This window comes from Penicillium daleae (genome assembly GCF_028827525.1).
Source record: "Penicillium daleae strain IBT 16125 chromosome Unknown utg000008l_segment0_segment0, whole genome shotgun sequence".
In the NCBI taxonomy this organism is placed as follows: Eukaryota; Fungi; Ascomycota; class Eurotiomycetes; order Eurotiales; family Aspergillaceae; genus Penicillium; species Penicillium daleae.
This window is the reverse complement of record NW_026623156.1, coordinates 1,968,448-1,987,604: the sequence shown is the minus strand read 5'-3', so window position 1 is coordinate 1,987,604 and position 19,157 is coordinate 1,968,448. Positions and strand designations below refer to the sequence as shown.

General features: G+C 49.0%; 4 protein-coding genes across 4 annotated transcripts; 2 read left to right on the top strand and 2 right to left on the bottom strand.

Moving 5' to 3' along the window:
* Positions 1-378: 378 nt before the first annotated feature.
* N7458_009318 (phytanoyl-CoA dioxygenase family protein) lies at positions 379-1,571 on the bottom strand (the record flags this gene model as incomplete). The annotated part of the gene is made up of 3 exons (XM_056912700.1): positions 379-547; positions 631-1,331; positions 1,389-1,571. The coding sequence occupies 3 exons, from the start codon at positions 1,569-1,571 to the stop codon at positions 379-381; spliced, it is 1,053 nt and encodes a 350-aa protein (XP_056761549.1).
* A 369-nt stretch (positions 1,572-1,940) lies between these two features.
* On the top strand, positions 1,941-2,838 carry N7458_009317 (Glyoxylate reductase; the record flags this gene model as incomplete). The annotated part of the gene is made up of 2 exons (XM_056912699.1): positions 1,941-2,044; positions 2,100-2,838. 2 exons carry the CDS (start codon positions 1,941-1,943, stop codon positions 2,836-2,838), a joined length of 843 nt encoding a protein of 280 aa, XP_056761548.1.
* Positions 2,839-3,500: 662 nt separating this feature from the next.
* On the top strand, positions 3,501-4,280 carry N7458_009316 (fungal specific transcription factor domain-containing protein; the record flags this gene model as incomplete). The annotated part of the gene is made up of 2 exons (XM_056912698.1): positions 3,501-3,818; positions 3,885-4,280. 2 exons carry the CDS (start codon positions 3,501-3,503, stop codon positions 4,278-4,280), a joined length of 714 nt encoding a protein of 237 aa, XP_056761547.1.
* Positions 4,281-6,178: 1,898 nt separating this feature from the next.
* clcA (putative C6 finger domain protein) lies at positions 6,179-9,662 on the bottom strand (the record flags this gene model as incomplete). Its single annotated transcript, XM_056912697.1, has 4 exons — positions 6,179-6,401; positions 6,460-8,847; positions 8,927-9,039; positions 9,096-9,662. The coding sequence occupies 4 exons, from the start codon at positions 9,660-9,662 to the stop codon at positions 6,179-6,181; spliced, it is 3,291 nt and encodes a 1,096-aa protein (XP_056761546.1).
* Between the last annotated feature and the right edge of the window lie 9,495 nt (positions 9,663-19,157).

Below are 19,157 nucleotides of genomic sequence, written 5' to 3'. Positions count from 1 at the left end.
CTGAGATTGGCACGTCACACAAAGTTGATCTGGTTAACTTGAGATGATCAATTCCGAATAACGGAGAGGCACAGGCAAAGGTTCAGCCTTATATTCCTGCTCCCCAAGGATGACTACTCTGGGGCAAACCCACTTGGCCAAGCCTGTGGCTCCAGGGAAAGTATCCGAGTCTTGCATACCCGAGACGCGACTAGAAAGCACCAATCGGAAAAAGATGGTCATGAATGCGGGGTTTAATCTGAGCTTCCTTCATCGGATAAAGCGAATCTAGGAGTTATTTTCTTTCTTGTCTTGAACGTTATATGAGACCAAAAACAACAGGACTTTAATAACTTAATATGGACTCTAATAATAATAGGGCAGAAGCAGGGTCGCCAATTACCTTCGTCCATTCCCGCCAGATACCTGTGACTGACGGCTGGCAACATTTGGGTCGCTGTCTTGATAAGCTTCATACAGCCATCTTTCGTCAAAAGGCTCAGCTTGATCAACGAATCGCAAATCTGTAGAGAGTCGTATTATGCCTTCGGGGCTCTCATTGCGACAGCTTAACAACAGAACGTATTAGCATCCGTGCCCGCTGCTCCTTATAGAAGCTCCAAATACCACGAACAAATAAAACTGTCTTACCTGGCATGGATCTTGAAAGGATTGTGGAAAACAACGTCGCCAGCCTCGTAGTGAGCCACAAGCCACCGGCGACCCCAGTACTTTCCAAACTTTGCCGCATTTCTGTCTATGAATCCCCCGGCCATCATGTTCTTGTTGAATGCAGAGACTCGCTCTTCATCTGTTAAACTCTTGCTTTTCTCCGAGAAGTCCGCCTCGAATTTCTCTCCAATTGGGACTGAATTATCCAAGTACATGAGTCCCCCACCAGCCAAAGGACAGTCTCCGAGTGGGATCCAGGCGGTAATGGAAGTCGGTGGACCATCTCGAAGGAAGATCTGGTCATAGTGAACAGGTGTAGTCTCTCCACCGGGTACATTGCATCGGAGTAGAGTTCGCTTCAACAGCATAGGATCTCGGAATTGACGAAGCTCACCAACGAACTCTCTGAGGGGCTTTTCGACATTTACCTTAAACTGTTGGTAAAAGTCTGCGACGTGAGCTTTGAAGGCCTTGTCCACGAAAGCGCCTTCGTCACTTAAACCGTTGAAGACGCGGAGAGCACCCGGTAGTAGAAAGTTTCGCCAATCTTCACCTGAGAATATACCATCTCGGGGATCAGTGCCCTTTGCTAAGATCCCAGTGTCGCCGTTCTCAGTCATAAACCGGAAGTACTGTTCCCGCACGTCAAGCACTTTCTCTTCATCGAGAATTCCTTTCATCTAGAAGAGAGTTAACAAGGTACCATCTTTATCAATAGTTGTACTAATTTGACTTACCCATAGATAGCCGTCCTCGTTATACCTTTTCCGAAGCTCACCCATCGGAAGATCCATCGTAGAGGGCTTCAGCAACCCAATGTCAGGGAGTGGGTCGCCATTACCGGCCTTCATTCCAAAATTTTGCAACTCGTTCTTGTCCAATGAACATGAAATTTGAGGGTGAGCGGCTGCGGTTGTCATTTTGCCGATTGGATGCTAGTAATTGATTATAGATCTATAGTAAGTAGTCAAATTGGGCTTCCTTGGGTTAGAAACACTAGGAAAGAAGTCGCCCTAATATACATTCCAAATAAAAGGCCTTTTCCTAGGAAAAATAACCGTCAGAGCCGGATAATCCGCTTAATACTTTTTGCTGCTTTACCATCCTATCAGGTTGGACCGCGTGTGCGGGGGAGCTGACTTCAAAGATCATCACCCCGTACGGAACCCCGGTTTGTGGAGAAAGTGCTAGTGCGGGGAAAGTGTGAGAATCTGAAGTAGCAAGAAGTCACTCCTAAGTTCTAACTTATCTCTTCCATTAGCCAAGTTCCCTAAGCTTTACTGTTACCAATGTCACCTCGATCAGACTATGGTGATATCGCCTTGAGCGGCCGTGGTTCTAGCGTGGAGAAAAAACGGCAGAGGGCAAGTCGTGCCTGCGATAGTTGCAAAGCGTATGTGATATCACGTCAACTCACAATTCCGGAACTTTGCCTAATCATCGTGCAGGAAGAAGAGCCGCTGCTCAGGTACTCAGCCATGTGGACCCTGCTCATTGATGGAACTCGAATGTCAATTCACTGCACCATATACCAGAGGCATCCCAAAGACACCTCCTGCAGGCGATTTCAACTGGATAAGGTCACCCCAGAGTCCTAAAAGACGAAAATCAAATGCACAATCAATTGACAGTACCTTGTCGCCGGCTGGCCCTCATTCTTCGGACACTTCTCACTCCATCTCTCCATGTGTAGAGTCAATCTCAGATGTGACACCTCAACTACAGGAGACTGAAGAACATACGGAAACCCCATCAGAGCAAGAGACAGGTGAGCAGGTGCTCATGAGCGATGAACAAGGCCATTTTGTCGGGACTTCCTCCAATGTCTCATTCTTTGTACGCTTACGGAAACGACTACAGAAGAGAGCCAACAAGGTCGTGCCGACCTCAATCTTCACATTCGGGGATGCGGCTTTGCCCGACTTTGACTCCCTTTCGTTCGTCTTTCCACCACGCGAGATCGCTATCGAGCTTGTCGACAAGTACTTCATAATTGGTTCTCCAACTTACAGATTCCTGCATCGGGGAACAATAGAGGAATGGCTGAATAACGCATATTCTCCGAATCCAAATCAGAGCTCCGTGACTAGGACCCGAAATGCGGTGTTGTTGGTGGTATTCGCCACTGCGACGCGACACTTTACTGAATCGTACGATCAGCACAAATTTCAGGAAGGGTATGGTTAATCTCTATTTCCCTGGGTTTGTCTAATTATTCTGAAAATTTCAGAGTCCGATATTTTCAAGCTGCAGATAAGCAACTCCAGGACGAAAAAGGTCCCATTCGATTGGAAAGTGTTCAGGCTCGGCTTGGACAGTGTCTGTTTCTGCTGACCTGTTCGCGAATCAATCATTGTTGGAGTTTGTTTGGAGTCGCCTCGCGTCTTATCATTGCTTTGGGGCTTCATCGAAAGGGCTTACGACAATCCAAGGCAGTTGATTGTCAAGCGGACCGAGTGGAGGAGGAGAGCAGAAAGAGACTATTTTGGTGCGCATACAATTTGGACAAGTATCTCAGTGCTATGCTGGGCCGACCGTCAGTATTTCATGACGAAGAAATAGATCAGGTACTTCAGTCCAACAATATACAGGCCACCTAGATAATCTGACGAGAATGAAGGAATTCCCGTCTCTCATTGATGACGCAGACTTACGAAGCGGTTTAGACGCCCAGACTGCAAATGCAGACCCGAAATGCCAGGTCATGATCGCTCCAGTGTTGCATTTCAAGTACGAATAAAGCAAATCGTTTCCTCAACCGTGGTCTGACAGTTCATAGGTTAGTGCGGATTGTCAGCCGTGTACTTCACGGTCTATATGGGATTAAAATCCCAACAGAAACACACAGAATGTCTCTTGGGAAAGAATTCAACGACGAACTCCAAGAATGGCGACGCCAGATACCCCCTTTCCTAGACGCGAGCCAGGTCGAACCCAAGTTCCTTCTTCCTATGTTCGAGCGTCAAAGTAATATGCTGAGTCTTGCATATGCCCATGCTGTCATTCTTGTCAATCGAGGTTGGGTTTTATCCGAGCTGAAAGATTCGCAGCTGGCACCTGGCGAGGATATGCGGTCGGATGTCAGGGCCTGCCTGTCTGCGGCGCTGTCCATCCTTGACACGATCAATAGGATGTTCCAAGCGAACAGAATATTCCCAGCTTACTGGGTACGTTTGTATCTTTATCCTTTCTCTTGGCTTTGTTAAGCACTCGCTGACAAGCAAAATTGAAAGTTCACCCAATATCAAGGCTTCTGTGCTATAGTCATAATTTACACTTACACTATTCGCGCGTGGTCGGAGGTTAACGAGTTCTGTCTCAAGCACTTCCAAGCTGCCGAGCGCTGTCAGTCTCAAATTGCATCAATCGCACAAGAGGGTTCGCTGGCTCATCGATACTTTGTGATCATGGAGGAGTTCCGGTCAGAAGTACGCGACCATCTCAAGGTTGATCCAGACCAATGGACTGAAACGTTTCTCACGCCACGGTCTCCATATAACGTGCCTACATTTCAGGCATTGACGGATGACGAGCTGTCTATGGTGATGAATGGATTTTTAGACCCTGGAATATCTCTCGTTGACTTTGACTTGGATAGTTGCATTGGGTCTGGAGATCCGCAAGGTTAATTTTGGATTATTTGGTAGAAATTTCGTTTCTTGCTGAGGATATTCATTGATATTATGAATTATCAACTCTCATCACTTCTCCCCATTGTCAAGATTGCAGCACATATTTTTCAGCATGGCATGGATCATTTTCTACCGGCCATCTCACACACGCTTCACAAGGGGCTTTCCACTTTCACGAATTTGTACTCTTGAGATGCCTCCAGGGCCCTATAACAGATCGATCATTAGCCTTGTACTTGCACGCAAGAAAGCGAATACTCACAAAAATCCAAAGATCCTGAAGCTTTTCTCCCGTAAAAACCAGATTTGTCACGGTGAAATTGGTCTGAATTTTTGCCCAACAAATGCTCCAACGGGTCAATCACATCTACTCCTTTGCCCGATGCAGTCAACAGGTTACATGAAATATCGACCTTAAGTCCATCAGGGTCACGCTCGTCATTAATAAAGAACGTGCGCTTATTCGTGAGAGTACCAGTCTCCAAGTCTGGCGTATATGCGTACAAAGTCCGAGGCCCAGTGGGATGGTAAGTCAACGGTCTACCCGAGTTTACGCCCGATTCGCTAACATAGATAGTCGACCAGTCCGGACCAGACACAATTCTGTTTGGCTATAAGAGGGTCCCCTCAAGTGATTTACTAGAGTCGGACGTAGAATCAAAGAACCATACTCCGGCCGTCATTTGTGGCGGGGAAGGATTGAATCCCCCGATATCCAAACCAGGGATCTGTCCACCAGATGTTTCCATTGGGATTGACGAGATATCATCCGGGCTGTTGAATGCAATACCGCGGTTATTGTTCAAGTTTATTTTAGCTCGGGGGTTGTAGGTGACCAAAGAGGCCTTTTGTCCGCCGCCTCCTGGGCTGCTGAAGTATACCAGCCCATTGTGATACGATCCACCCGCTGGCGACCAAATGGGAGGGGATGTGTTGAACTTGGACAAGTCAGTTTTCCACTAGCACGGTACCGTACAAAAGAATCTCTTGTCCCTCCGAAGCCCCCGAGTCTTGTGTGGTTTCATAAGGCGCTAGTCACTTTGTGGTGAATCATTACCAGTGTGTTCCATATAAAAGGTAGGGAAAGGAAGGAGCTGGGACGTTGCGTAACGGGTTGACCATACAGTACTACCTGTTTCCTGCGAGACACATATGCTTATCTTGTCTTCTCATCCGGGAACAAAACCCAGATTCCAAATCAATCACGCTAAGACCACGTATAAGCGAAAAGAAATCTCAGCAATTCAGACTGGGTGGGGAAGACCGTGAAAAAAACAGCCACGCAATTCATCCGAATCAAACGACAAGAAAAACATCGAGGCGCAACCTACAAAAGTAGGAAACTCAACCCTGAACCGCGAGACCATGTTCACCAATCAACCAGCTATTCCCAGCCAAGTTCACTCGACTAATCAAACAGACAGACCACAATGCACCATACCACACAATTTGCACAATGAAACTCCTCCCCGGCCAGCCACGACGGCGACGACCAGACGGGGAGGCATGATATATATTCATGATATGACCAAGGTATAAAATGAGGTAAAGGGATATATGATAGGCCGTTCAAACCACCCATGCAAGGAAAAAAAACACACAAATCGAAAAAAAGTCCGTATATGCCACGCAACAAGAAAGGGCATCAAGAAACGGGGTACAGGGTCCGAGCATCGGCCATGATGGGGTAAGATAACAGCTGACCAAAGAGTGAACCAAAGATGAAGGGCTAACCCACGCCACGCAAACACCAAATGAATCGGGATAGTTCAAGGGATCCCGATCCCAAATAGTAATCAATCAAATTCAAACTTAAAACCCAACCCAAAACCCCAAAAGAGAAACTCCCGGAATCCATGGTGGGATCCAGACCATGCGGAGAAGAAGAACAAAAGCTACGCCGTTCCGAGTTCGTTGAGTTCAGGGGGACGATGGAAGATCTTGGTGTAGATCTCGGTAAGGATGCGAGCGTCGGCGCGAAGAGTGGGCGAAATGTTCTGGCTGCGAAGAAGGAAGCGAATGGTACGGTTGAGCAAACGCTGGAGGACGGGACGCTCGACGAGTTCGGAGAGACTGGAGGTGTAAGTTGCAGCGAGAACGAGCATGTTGCCGAATTGGCTAAAAGCAGGATAAGTTAGTCAAAATATTCGTCAGATGTTAAAAGGAAGATCCTCACGCATGGGCCGTGCCGAAGATATTCGTCACAATGAGTCGGTCTTCGACACCATCGAACGCCTCGGTACTCAGGATAGCAGACTCGATGCAGACTTTGCACGCGCGGCGCAGCTTGGATCCCAGTTCACGTAAGATGATAGTTGGCGGGGTCCAGCCGTTCGGGAACGAAGAAGAGAGGCTGCTGGGCGCCGAGCCAACATCGCTCAGCATGCGTTGCATGTGTGCGCTGCTGGCGCGACCAGAGGCATGAGTCATAGATGGTGACATCTGCTGTGTTTGTGAGTTCGAGGCGGATCCGGTCGGCGAATCGACAGCAGAGGACTTGGGCAAGGCGCTGATGCGGGCACCAGTCTGGCCGTAGTGAAGGGCATCATAGAGTAGGGGTCGATGAATAATATAACGGGCACCGTAGTACTTAGCGCGCATGCGCGCGGCATTGATATCGGAAGCGGGCGGATCGTTGTCTTTCCAGTTCATGGTGTCTGGAAGGCTAGAACGCCAGAGCTCCAAGTTCATGCTTAGTGTTTCTTGTACGCTCGAAGACCATCGACCTGTTTCACCTTGCTTGTCGACTTTGTAAAGATCAGTATGAACGCGATTGAGGACTTTGCGGAGGTGAATCTGAGCCGAGTAGAACAGCATCATACGTGTGCTACGCGCTTCCAAATCGTCTGGAATATCGATGGTGAAGCGACCCTTAGGCAAGTTAATACGACCTTCAGAACGAGAAATACCACTAGCGGGGATATCGAGCTCGGCGAGGAGATCGCTTTCCAACTGTAGACAGGTCCAGTAGGCAAAGTTAAACAGGTCCTGAGTCCGCCCTTCCGGAAGTCGTTCGTATCGTTTCTGCCGGACGAGTACCTGGCATGCGCGGGCTGCCTGACAAATCCAGCCGTGGCTTTGGAACGGGTGTGCTAGCTGGCCAGCATACAGACCGGCAAGCAGACCTGCTTGAACGTGCTGCAACTCTACGCCGCCTTGGAGCAAACCGAGAATAGTGGTGGCGTAGCCGTACAGTGCGAGACCAGGAATGACTTGCAAATTCTTGACATGACCATACTCATCAGTAGTAGCGGAGATGGTCCGCCTGGAAAGATTTTGCTTGGGGTCTGGTTCGGAAGAGTAAGTCTGGGTATGTTGGAAGTGCGGCGCATAGTCGGAATTATGAGGCACGATGGATTCGGAGTTTGGAGGTGAGAGGACACCATTCGGAGCATGTGCAGCGCCGTTGACAGGTTGCAGTGGTGGTCCAGGGGGGATGGGTCCAAGAGGCGAAGGGATATACTGATCCCGGTAGTCCTCGACTTTCTGGTCCATGATGGGGCCAGGGAGGGGAGACTTGTGCTCGCAAATAGCACCCAGTGCCAGAACAAGAAGAACAATAGCGTTATCGATATTCCGTCCCACCCGGGGCCGGGACGAGGAAGGATCCGCAGACGTGCCTCGAACCCCTTGAAGATCCTCGTGCGAGCGTTTGCGCTTTTTATCCCGACACAGTGTATTCGGCTCTGATGACGGCGACGTTGTTCGTGGGCAATATGTCCTGATGAAGGCATCGACCTTTATCTCAATCTCCTCCTGCCACAGGAAAGGGTGCAGTTTGTGCATGCGGTTGAGATAGCTCTGGGAATATCGATGAGCTGTCTTTCCGTCCAACTTGAGGCGTCCAAATCGATCGATTTCCGCATCCACGTCTGTGGATGAGGTCGAGCTCAGAATCTTTGACGTTCCGTCCGGGTTTGATAATTTTTCACTGTAGCCACCGTCCTCGTTCGGCAGAGGGGGCGCTGGAAGTAACGTGTCGTCGGCTGTGTAAGAGATCTCGCCCTGACCATAAACACTGATCAGACCCCTTTGCTCCTCCAGGCGCATCACATAATCCTCGTCATATTCCGCGTTAAGCAGTCTCTTGATGGACGGCCACATGAGAAGCTTGTGTGCTGCCGTTGTGTGTTCCACGGGGATAGACAGCTCTCCTTCATTATCGTTCTTTGCACTGTCCTCGAAACTGGCATTCAAAATCGGTTGTCCTGCGGCGTCAAGGCTGGTTTGTGAATAAAATGATGTCGAAGCCTGCGGTTCTTCGAACGCTTCAGTCGGTGTGGGCTCTACCTTCATCAGCGTTTCTTGCGGAGGGCCAACGACGGGGATGGTAGGAACAGGAGGGGGTGGAAGAGCTGGAATAGTTTGAGAAGGGGCCAGTCGTGGCGGATCTGTGCCTCCAATCGCCGACAAAATATCCGTAAGCATTTGGCGCTGCATCATCTGTTCCTTGAAGGCGGTTTCCTGTGTTTTCCAGATCTTGTGGAGATTCTCGAATTTCTCATTCATCTTATCCTCCAGCTCCATGATTCGATCCACGACCAGCTGCGCACTCTTCTCCTGCCTGTTTGTGGATCAAAATCAATACATCAAGTTCCTTGCGCTCGTCTCTTGCGAGATGATAGGTCAAGGGCCATACGCACTTATGAGGTGGAACCTCCTTGTAAACACACATGAGGTTGTTCTCCTTGCAATGACTGCATGCCGGGCGTCCCTCGTCACACTTTGCCTTTCTCGCTCGACACTGATCGCAAGCCTACAAAACGGCATTTAGTACCATCTCCCACAAACCCCCATCTCTTCACCACTTACTTGCTGCGCACGAGCCGCCTTGCGCTGACGAGCTCCAAAAGCCGGGTTCGAGTAATAGCTAGGATCATACGGAACCGGTGTCCCGGGGGGGACTGGTGGACCAGGTGGCATAAACGATGAAGGCGGCAGCGGGCCAGATGTCGGTGTTGCCTCGCCAGGTCCAGATGTCTCGGATTGAAAGCTCATGCGCGAGCGATACTCTGGCGGCGCAGAATGCGGAGAAGACTCGTGAGGAGCGCCATTCATGGCAGGTCGATATCCTGCGTGCGGAGGAGGGGTCGGATCTTGCGGGTGAGGGGGCGGGTGTGCAGCAGGGTGCGCAGGCCCAGGTAAGCTGTTCGGGCGACCATATGGACCATCCGGGGGGAGCTGGGGGAGCTCTCGGTTCAGAGGGACGGGGTGGTATCCCTGGCCGGGCATCGGTGGCTGGGTGCTTGAGGGTCGTCGGTCTGGCGCATGGTTTGGATGGCTGTCGAAGGACGGTGGGTATGGCGGACGAGCCCAGGCATGCTCATAGACTGCATGCGCGGGCGGCGCATGAGGCCCCTCTGGAGGTATGCGGTTCATGGCTGGCGGTCAAGACCGTGTCCTCAGGGAGAGAGGAGGGGGAGAGTATCAAGGGAGTTCTGGGGGCTGGAGTCAGGCGCATTCCTTTTTTTATTTTTGTTTTCTTTTTTTTGGTGGCAGCTCCGCTTGCTGTGAGGAAGGGGGAGCTCGAGGGGGAGATGTACCGGAAAGAAGCAATATAGCTTAATGCTAGAGTAGCTGCTTAGAAGAACATGGCGAGGCGCAGCACGGAGGTAGCGTGGGAGAAGGAGGAGAGTTGTTGCGCGTGGGTTGGAAGGGATCGAACTACTCCGAGGGAGCTTCCTCGATGACGTTCCTGCGCGCGCGGGGGGGAAACTTTGGGGAAAGAATGCAAAAGGCCGCGTGCAACGTCGCGCGGTGTGCAGTCAGCGGCGGTTATAATAATGAAGGACGTAGGCAGCGAAGTTCGGCGAATTCAAGCCAAGTGAGCGGCGGCGCAAAAAAGGGCGTTGGCAAGCTCGCAGGTTTTCTTTCAAGCCGAGTGGAGCAACTAGAACAAAGAAAGCATCAGATACAGTGCAGGATCAGAGTGGAGAGGAAACGGGATCGGAATATACACAAGTCCGGAGATGGTTTGGAGAGGTAGCAGCAGAAACTTGGGGGTTTCAAGAGGAAGAAAGTAGGCAAGGGAAAGGAAGGGACTCCACCGTATCCGATAGATCGCAAGTTGCGGGCAGTTTGGAGGAGTCGGTTGGGCAGGGAAGGAGGGGGGAGTGAGCGAGAGAGAGAGAGAGAGGGAGGGAGGTACCGGTACACAGGCACAGGTACGGATGGTATGGCCGGGTATTCTGGGTACTGGGTACGGGTATGATCTGGTACCGTGGTATGGAAATATACCGGTATGGTATCAGGCTGGAGATCAGGGACTTCGCAGGATGGACCAAGCTCCCAAGGTTGACCTGACCATACTTGAAGATCCACTCACCGTAGGTTAATAAAAATAATAATAATAATAATAATAATAATACCAGAGGTAGCCAGCAACCGAAGCAGCAGCAGAACAATAATAATTGCCCCAGTAGCAGAGGGGGTACGAGCTAGAAACGGAAAGATCAAGGAGTCCTCCGTACTTTGGATACCCCGTGACGCGGTGGAGTTCGGCTGACGGGGGGAATGGGGAAGACTCTGGCTTGGGAGCGGTGGAAGGAACCTAAGCCAGAGTGTCGGGTCGGTCGATCAAAGGGTGAAAACAAAAAGTCAACCGTAGATAGGCAGGGAAAAAAGGGATTTTGGAGGTTCCAGCAGGCTGGGTCGGGCAAGAGGGAAAGAGGAGGAAAAGAAGCGAGGGGAGAGGATGGGGGGGGGATTGAAAAATTATAACTGGGAAGAGGAGGATCAATCCGCAACGATGGAAGGGTCATCAAAAGCTAGAGGAGAAGGAGGAGAAAAATAATAATAATAATAATAATTATAATTATGATTATTATTATAATATTTAATCAAAATAAAATAATCAAGTAAAATAAATGATCAGCCCGGGCATTTAGAGGGGAAGGGAGGGGAGGTGGGAGGGATAATAATCGCATGGATCCAGTCAGAATTCACAGAAATTTGCAGAGCAGAATTTCCACCCTGTTAGGGATCGACATCCCCAAACCATCCCAGGCGTGTGAGCTGTTTGCCCCTCCCTGGATTGCATCCGATCTCGATCGCCGGTTGTTCGGTCGCTCGTGAGTTTTGTATACAAATCGAGGATGAGAACTGGACAATAATGTTAGTAGACCGTTAATAGACACAGTAATAAAGAGCATAGAGAATATAACCTTAAAGAATATAATAAATACCTTGAATAGAATGAGACCTACTACTCATGATCTACCTAACTATATACCGACACTCTAAGTATCCCTCTCGAGTACAAGGACAGTGTGCGCTTGTACCCTTCCAACCCCAGATCGAACCTCGATCGCAGTCGACAACCAGGTCAAAAGCAGAACACTCCAGAGTCCAAACTCAACCAGACGCCTTCAAGCCGCCCGGCCGAGATGTGGTACTTTCTCGAGTTGACAGGTCTGCTCGACCCCCGTTTCTTTTTTGCCTTCGAGTCATCACAGAGAAACCAGTGGGTCCGCCGCGGCTAGGGAAATATTCAAACAGGAAGGCCAAGGACAAAAAACAGAGTACAGACGACAGAGTACGGAGTACCGTTATACGCTGGGAATTGTTCTACTTCTACAATTTCAATGACGGTACCGAATCTAAGGCAAGTCCTACCTATGACTTACCAAATACCATAATCGGACAACCGTGTCCGAGTAAACACCAATGTTGATCGTCCATTCAGCGCGAGCCTTTGAATGTAAAACAATGACATTCACAAACTGCGTTCAGACGTGGATCTCAGCCTGCTCCGTCCCTCAGACGATCGAAGGGTAACCACCAGGCGGGGAAACCGCCCATGCAAAGTTGGGAAGTTGGACCAGAGGATCTCTTCCAAGTGGGGAAACGGGGGCTGGGAGCAGAGGGGGTGTAATCATCACAAGCATCACCACTCAAGGATGTAATTGTCCAATAGCAATATCCATACGGAGTACTCATATCTAGTATGATATAATGATAAACCCCTGCAAGATCTCTATGTCCACTGTACGCGCAGTATCCAAATCATTGCCTGGTGCTCCGCTCAATCCCACTTGCTCCGCTCAATCCCACTGATGACGACGAGTACAGTCGACAGGGATCAAAATCCCAAGGACCCAATTCTCGGGAAATCTTAACTCGTCGATAAACGCAATATGACTGTCCAATGGCGCCAAAGAATACCCCCGTTCTCGATCACCGAAAAAGTATACGGGTTGGCTGGCGCCTCGGCAAAGACGAGTCAAGTTTCAACCAACCCCTCCAGTCTACATTTCAACCAACCCCTCCAGTCTACAGGAGAGTTTCATTGCGCGCATCGCTTGCAAGGGGCGGGGTGTGCACCGAAACAATGTCACGGCTACAAAACGCCATTGGCCAGGTGCTGGTTCGACTGGTAAGTGGATACAAGTGTTAGATCGGCGGGCTTCTCGAAATACACCGAATTCTATTTGGGGGGAGAGGGGAACTTGGGAACGGAAGGTTAGAGAGTGGCAGGCTGACAGCCCAGGAGACGGGTAGAGTTGCTGGTAGATCAACGCCGATTGACCCAGTGTCTTGGGCAGCATGAGCTGGTGGCTTGGGTAGGGAAGACGAAAGTGGCAAGCAACGGGATAGAAATTGAATCATGCTGCCAGCTTTCTAACCAGCAGAGTACTGGTCCGTTCCTCGGAGTGGCAGGAAGTGAATACAGATGACGGAGGACGGAGTATTAATATTATTTAGAGGCGAGTGTCCGCTACTCTGCTGACTCGTACGATTTGAAAGGAAGCACTTCAAGCCAAGCCAGCCCGGTATTGGCGGGTATTTCAAGAGTTTAAAATTACCGCTTATCCATGGGAAGGCCCAGGGACGAGCCGTCATCTCATCCATGGGAGACACCGCGGGAGTCTCCAGATCTCCACCGAATTCGATAAACAATAACAAACAGAACAACGTTTATGGAAGAGAGGGAAACAACCAAGCTTGATTCGGACCAGGGGGCTTTTTTAGACTTGTCTACAACCAATGATTATCGTTGGGATCTGGCCTGGTGCGGTTGTATATCTCGACTTTGGAATCTGAATTCCCGGCTGTCAAACGGTCGCGAATTGCCAAGTTAACTGGTCAGTACGGAGGTCTATTTCAAAAGTTTTGCGTCATGCACAGACCAATTTCAGCCAATTTTACCAAGATCTATTGTATTAACATGTATAGCATATACTACCCTAGGCTAAACCTACCCCCCCCTACCCTCCTTATATTCATTACCTCCTTCTAATCTAATAATCTCTTGCACATAACGGGGTATACGCTCTATCCACTGCTGAATCTTCTCCTGCGGTAGATCTTGCAACGCAGATTGCCATGCAATATATGCATCATTTCGAGACTTCGGTGTACCCTTACTAGTAGTCTTACGCTTTAGCCAAAACCATGTAGGCTCAATTACATTAAGATCAGGCGAATTCGCACACCAAAGTAGGCGATTAACCTCGTGTAGATCAAATACACGCTATTGAATCTAGTAGTTATACGCCGGAGCTTTATCTTCTTGCACAACTATCTCAGGCCTTGAAATTGCGCATTGCTTTGCAAAGGGTAGAAGCTTTAGTATAAGAATCTCCTTTTAATAGCGATACTAATCAATTCCTCGAGATTGACCGCGCGAAAGCTTACCGGTCTTCGAATTCCATCTCCAAGTAGGTATTCTACCCGTAGGTTGACGCCGAAGGTTTATACGACGTATTCCAGACTCAAGTTCCCACTAAGCCTATATCTCAGGCTCTAATTCGCGATTTAATCTTTCGATTTCGAGGGCTAAGTTTCGCTTCTCTTGTGCAGTCTCCGGAGCCCAATAGTGACAAGGGCCTTTTTGCTCGTACGAGAAGCAAGCCTAGAACATAAATTCAGAAGCGCCTTTCCAGCGCTCACGAATACAGCTTCGTACAAAAGCTTCATCCTTCGAACGCTAAATCCGATAACTACTACGCCGATAAGAAGAATAACCGAGGTTTCATCACTCCAAATCATATTCTTCTAGTCCTCTAAGGTCTAGTATTTATGCTCAAGATACTAAGCAAGACGTTCAGCACGTATTTTCTTCGTTAATCCAGGCTTCCTCGTCGGTTTCGTCTTCCGAAGACCCGCATACTTCAAGGTTCGCTAGACTATAGTAGCAGATACGTCGAGACGCTTATTGCTAAGCTCACCAGCAAGATCAGCACAAGATTTCTCTCGTCTATAACGATCACGGCGAATTTTATCCAATACCGGCTCTTTTATCAGATCTTGCTTCGAAGGACGGCTACTACGTAGAGCATCTTCCAGGTAGGAATCTTTAACCACGACCGGTGTAAGATTTGGGTTATATCCTCGTTGGCAGGCGCGGCCGTATATTCGATCAACGGAGGATTTCGATAGATTGCAAATCGCAGCGATTTCGGCGGAGGTTTTGGAAGTATAGGTCTTTAGAGCAAGAACGAAAGCTCTAGTAGAAAGATCGACCATATTGGCAGGTTGCCTAGTAGATAGATTAGCAGGAAGATTGGTAGGAACAGGAAGATGAGGAGGTTAGGTGAGATTCAGGGGGTAGGGGTTGTATCAAAATTACTATTTTACTAGCGTGAGCAGTGGGTCGACGCAAAACTTTTGAAATAGACCTCCGTACATACTGTGCTAAACAGACCCGCGCTAGATTAGAAATCGGAGAAGGAGAGAACAATCAGGACCAACATTAATGTGCTCTCTATCTTCAACTTTGAGTACCCTTCCAATCAGTCAATAAGCCAGGTCTATCTAGAGGGAACAAACTCCCATCACGACGCGGTGATACGAAGTCTATAGTGGCATATTGATCATACAAAAAGCCTGTAATTCAGTCTTCGTCTAGTCTCCATTTTTTTACAACAGGATTGAGTGATTGCGGTACATAGTATAGTTCCCGTCTTGCTAACCATTTCTCAAAGAAAAAATGACTTCATCATCCTGGCAGGTTCCCACCAGGTCATCGTCGTCATTGGCGTGCTGGGATGATATCAGAACTGGAGCCCGGCATCTGATCCTCGTAAATCCCCTTTTCACCAAAGCCCGTTCTCGGCATACCCCGTACACAACGTACACCGCCAGAAGATGAAGCTAGGAGGATAATCACTCAACAGTACTATCGTTCGCTTTGCTCGGCGGAGAGAGATGCTCCGAGGAACAAAACGAAGTTTCAGCGCCACGGTATGAGCCGCGGCACACAAAATTCCGTCAGCTGTATCCTCGCTCAAGGAATCCGTAACATACGAACCAAGTTATTGGGAACATCCCGAAAATAACCAACTAACATGTACTAATCTCCCCGCTCTCGGCACATTTACATTTAGCGAATCGCTCGCCCACACAACGAAAGGATCTTAATGTCGCCGTTTTTGCTTCTTCTGACCGTTAACTCGTTGGTGCGGGCCGCCTGTCGACGGGATAGTTATCTTAGACGTCAGGAGTCATGTCCTCCTGGTTAACTAACTAACTAACTGTAGGCAATCGTTCTTATCCAATACCCCCTATCACCCTACCCCTGCTTTTAATGGCAAATCGCGACTCATATGATATATAGACCGCAAGATACGACTGACTCTTCGCCACAACCAGTCATTGCAGAGTGTCGCCCATCGCCCGCGAAAGACCAGCTGAAGCGGCAGGGAAGAAGTGAGAAGGATGAGGCGAAGTGGCGCGCAGTGGAGCCGATCACGCCCATCAACAGATTTAATACACTCACGGCTGGTTACAGTCTCCGGCATATCCACGTCCATAGATCAAATAGTCTGTCCAGTATCCCGTCGTGCAATGATTCAATGGTTCGCAAATTCGTATCCCATCCCGTCTGGGCAAGCCGGAGGCTTGAATCCTGCCATGTCTCCGATTGGTATGGTATATTTTGGAAGAAACTCCCTGATGATACGAGCAGGAAGAGTTTTTGTATGAGATCGTCTATCTTGAATTAGAGCATACAGACGACTCTCATACGTAGAAAACCAAGTAATAGACTTTTCTTCCCGAACCGACCGAGATATGTTCTATTCCTGTTCCTATCTGCCGTGCAGTGCAGCCGGCATCTTCTTGCCCAGTGGGGTTGGGCGCTTTCGCCACCCTAATACTCAAACTATGGAGTACAGTATAACATACGGAATTGAGACTCCTTTGTAGAAAACCTAGTACATATCGACTGACGCGGTCCTTCTAGCCAGATAAGACATTTATCAGCCAATATGAGACGAGACACCCATTAGCCGCTCCATAACCGCCCTCCTCATCTGACCTCCAATACAGCCTGATTTTTCCGTGACCGATCTGCTGTTTCCACCATCCTGTCTCCCGGGTCCACTTGGGCGCACCCTACCCGATGGGATTATCAGCGTTGGGCATCTGCCATGGAGCGGAAAACTTTTGACACTGGACTCCTGCTCGGCACGAGTGGGATTGGAGAGATTGGGCTGGTTGGAAATGTAGCCAGGCACCGGTTGGAGAGAAGTCACCTGCCAATGTATTACATAGTAGGTGTGTGGTATGTAGATAACATAAATTACAGTATTTTAAAGGTTCACCTACTGAAAGGTTCGTATTGGAAAATACCGTTTGTACAGTGTTGTTTCATAAGTCTTGGTGTATACAAACAGCCGTTTTATTTTGCCTTTCCGTTTCTCTCGACAAACCAGGTGCCTTAGCATCCATAACAATATAATCAAAGAGCTGATGTCTAGCAAAGGCGAGTTCTTCATTATCAAATTCATATCACTTCTAGACATACCGATTTCCCCGTTTGTAGTAGATATCCTTCCCAACCTGTAGTAGACACCTCAAAATAGTGATCTGTTCTATCAATGTGGGTGGAGTCAGTTACTCCACATATAAACACTTCGCACTCACTACTCCGCACAAAATAGACCATGATATACGTACACTGCATAGTGCATACATGGACAACGGAACCCTTAACCAGTCGATCTTCTTCACCAAAGTCAATCTTGCAGAGCCACAGCAATGCCAAAACCCACTACACATTGACATTGTATCTAATGTAGTGCAGGGCTACAAGTTCAACCCTCCATCTCCTCGCCGCATCCACACGGTAATCCCGTGCTGTAGCCTGCACCTCCATGCAAGACAAGGATCCTTGTCTGCCGTACAGTAGTAGAAGGGCGATAGAGTTTCGCTCTCTCGTCCAATGACTTCACGCAAGGGATGTCCAGTAGCCTCCAGCTATGCCCAGAAGTTCCTGAGGCTCGGGGGTAAGTATGATCTGACTCAGCTGGTATGGGGAAGCTGCAACGCTGGAGCGGGCTAGTGTCTGCTCAGCAAGGTGGGCATAAGGTAGTCCTAAGTATGACATGACCTGATATACTCTCGTCTGTCCTGCCAGATCGAGATATAGGATCTAGGCAGACGCGCGGAGAATAAGTCCACGTAAATATTGCGGGCCATCTGATATGCCTCTTGGCGCGTCGAGTGTTGTTGACGTGTGGACTATTCGTCATGCATGTTGGATATATACCTCAGCCATGGTGATTTGTGCGTAGAAACATTTTGTTCCATCGGTCGTTTATATTCAAGAGAGAAAGAGGTATGATAGTGTCCACTAGACTCGCTGATAGGGTGGGTCTGTACTCCATAACTTATGCCAGCCGGTGAACATATTCTATGCATACTGCAGAGGTAATGCAGTGGTATACTCGAGGTACCGAGTGCTGAGAGTGGAAAGGTAAGCAGGAATGGAGGGAGTGTGGAGGTGATGATCTCCGGTACAGGACGCCCGCCACCTACTGTAGTACACTTCCAGCTCTCCACTAGCTATAGGATATCGTATCGCACGACAGCACGACTTACAGTAAGCCAGGACCAGTGCTCTGTGGGACAAGATGTACACGCGGTCCGCACAAAGTCTCAAAGTCCTCGCGTCCGACCAAGACAAGACCCTGTACAGTAATATTCTGGGCTGGATGCTGCGGCAGTGGCGCTTGAATCTGGACTGCTCGCTTGTCCCTGACTAATGATATTTCATTGTCCATTACATTATCAATGTATTCTGGCGAGTGGCTAGAAGGACTGGAGTGCTTGAACAGTCCTTTTGTCAGGTATGTAACCTTCTGGACACGTACGTATACTCGCTTGTACCCATAATTCAGAATTTAGTTACTACAGCTTGTTTGAATGACCTTCTCCCCCTCCATGTTTCGGCTCTGATGAGGAGGCATCACGAGGGCGAATCATAGCAGTGGCCATGGCGGTCGCGCAGATCCCGTCTCCAGTAAGTTATCTGGGGAAATTTCCGAGACCGGCCAATCCTCATCTCCATGTTTTGTCATACTTTCTCGCGTGACTGGAATGCTAGCTGGGATGTCTCATAGACCGGCAATCCACGAGTAGCAATAACTGCGTTTGGGGAAGTGATCGATTCTTTTCCTGAAGTATCCAAGGTACATGTTCTGACTCGAGTTAGCGTTTGATCTATGGAACTGTATACACCCGTTACGAGGCACAGCAAAAGGAACTATAGAGACAATGACAAATCAGTCGAGAAACGGCGAGACGGGAGTCAAGCGTGCCCAGAGCTTCCAGTCTTGCATTTTTCTCCTTAAGCATGACAGGTACTTCCGAGCTTGACAGGAGAGCGCGTCGCATGTATCATTAATTCAAGCCACCAGAAACACTACTCTTTTTACTACTCCGTACTCCTACATAAACCAGAGAACGAAGTAGCGCTCGATTCAATCAGCCGAGCCCTCGCCTCCACATTACAGTAACAATTGCTATTGTGCCCCTGGTCCCTGCATGCGGAATCGATCGACTGCACAGCGCGAAGATGATAATAGCGGCGGACGGCTGATCCCCATCGGTCCAAGACGAATCCCCAGCCTTGAATTGAACCTCCACTGG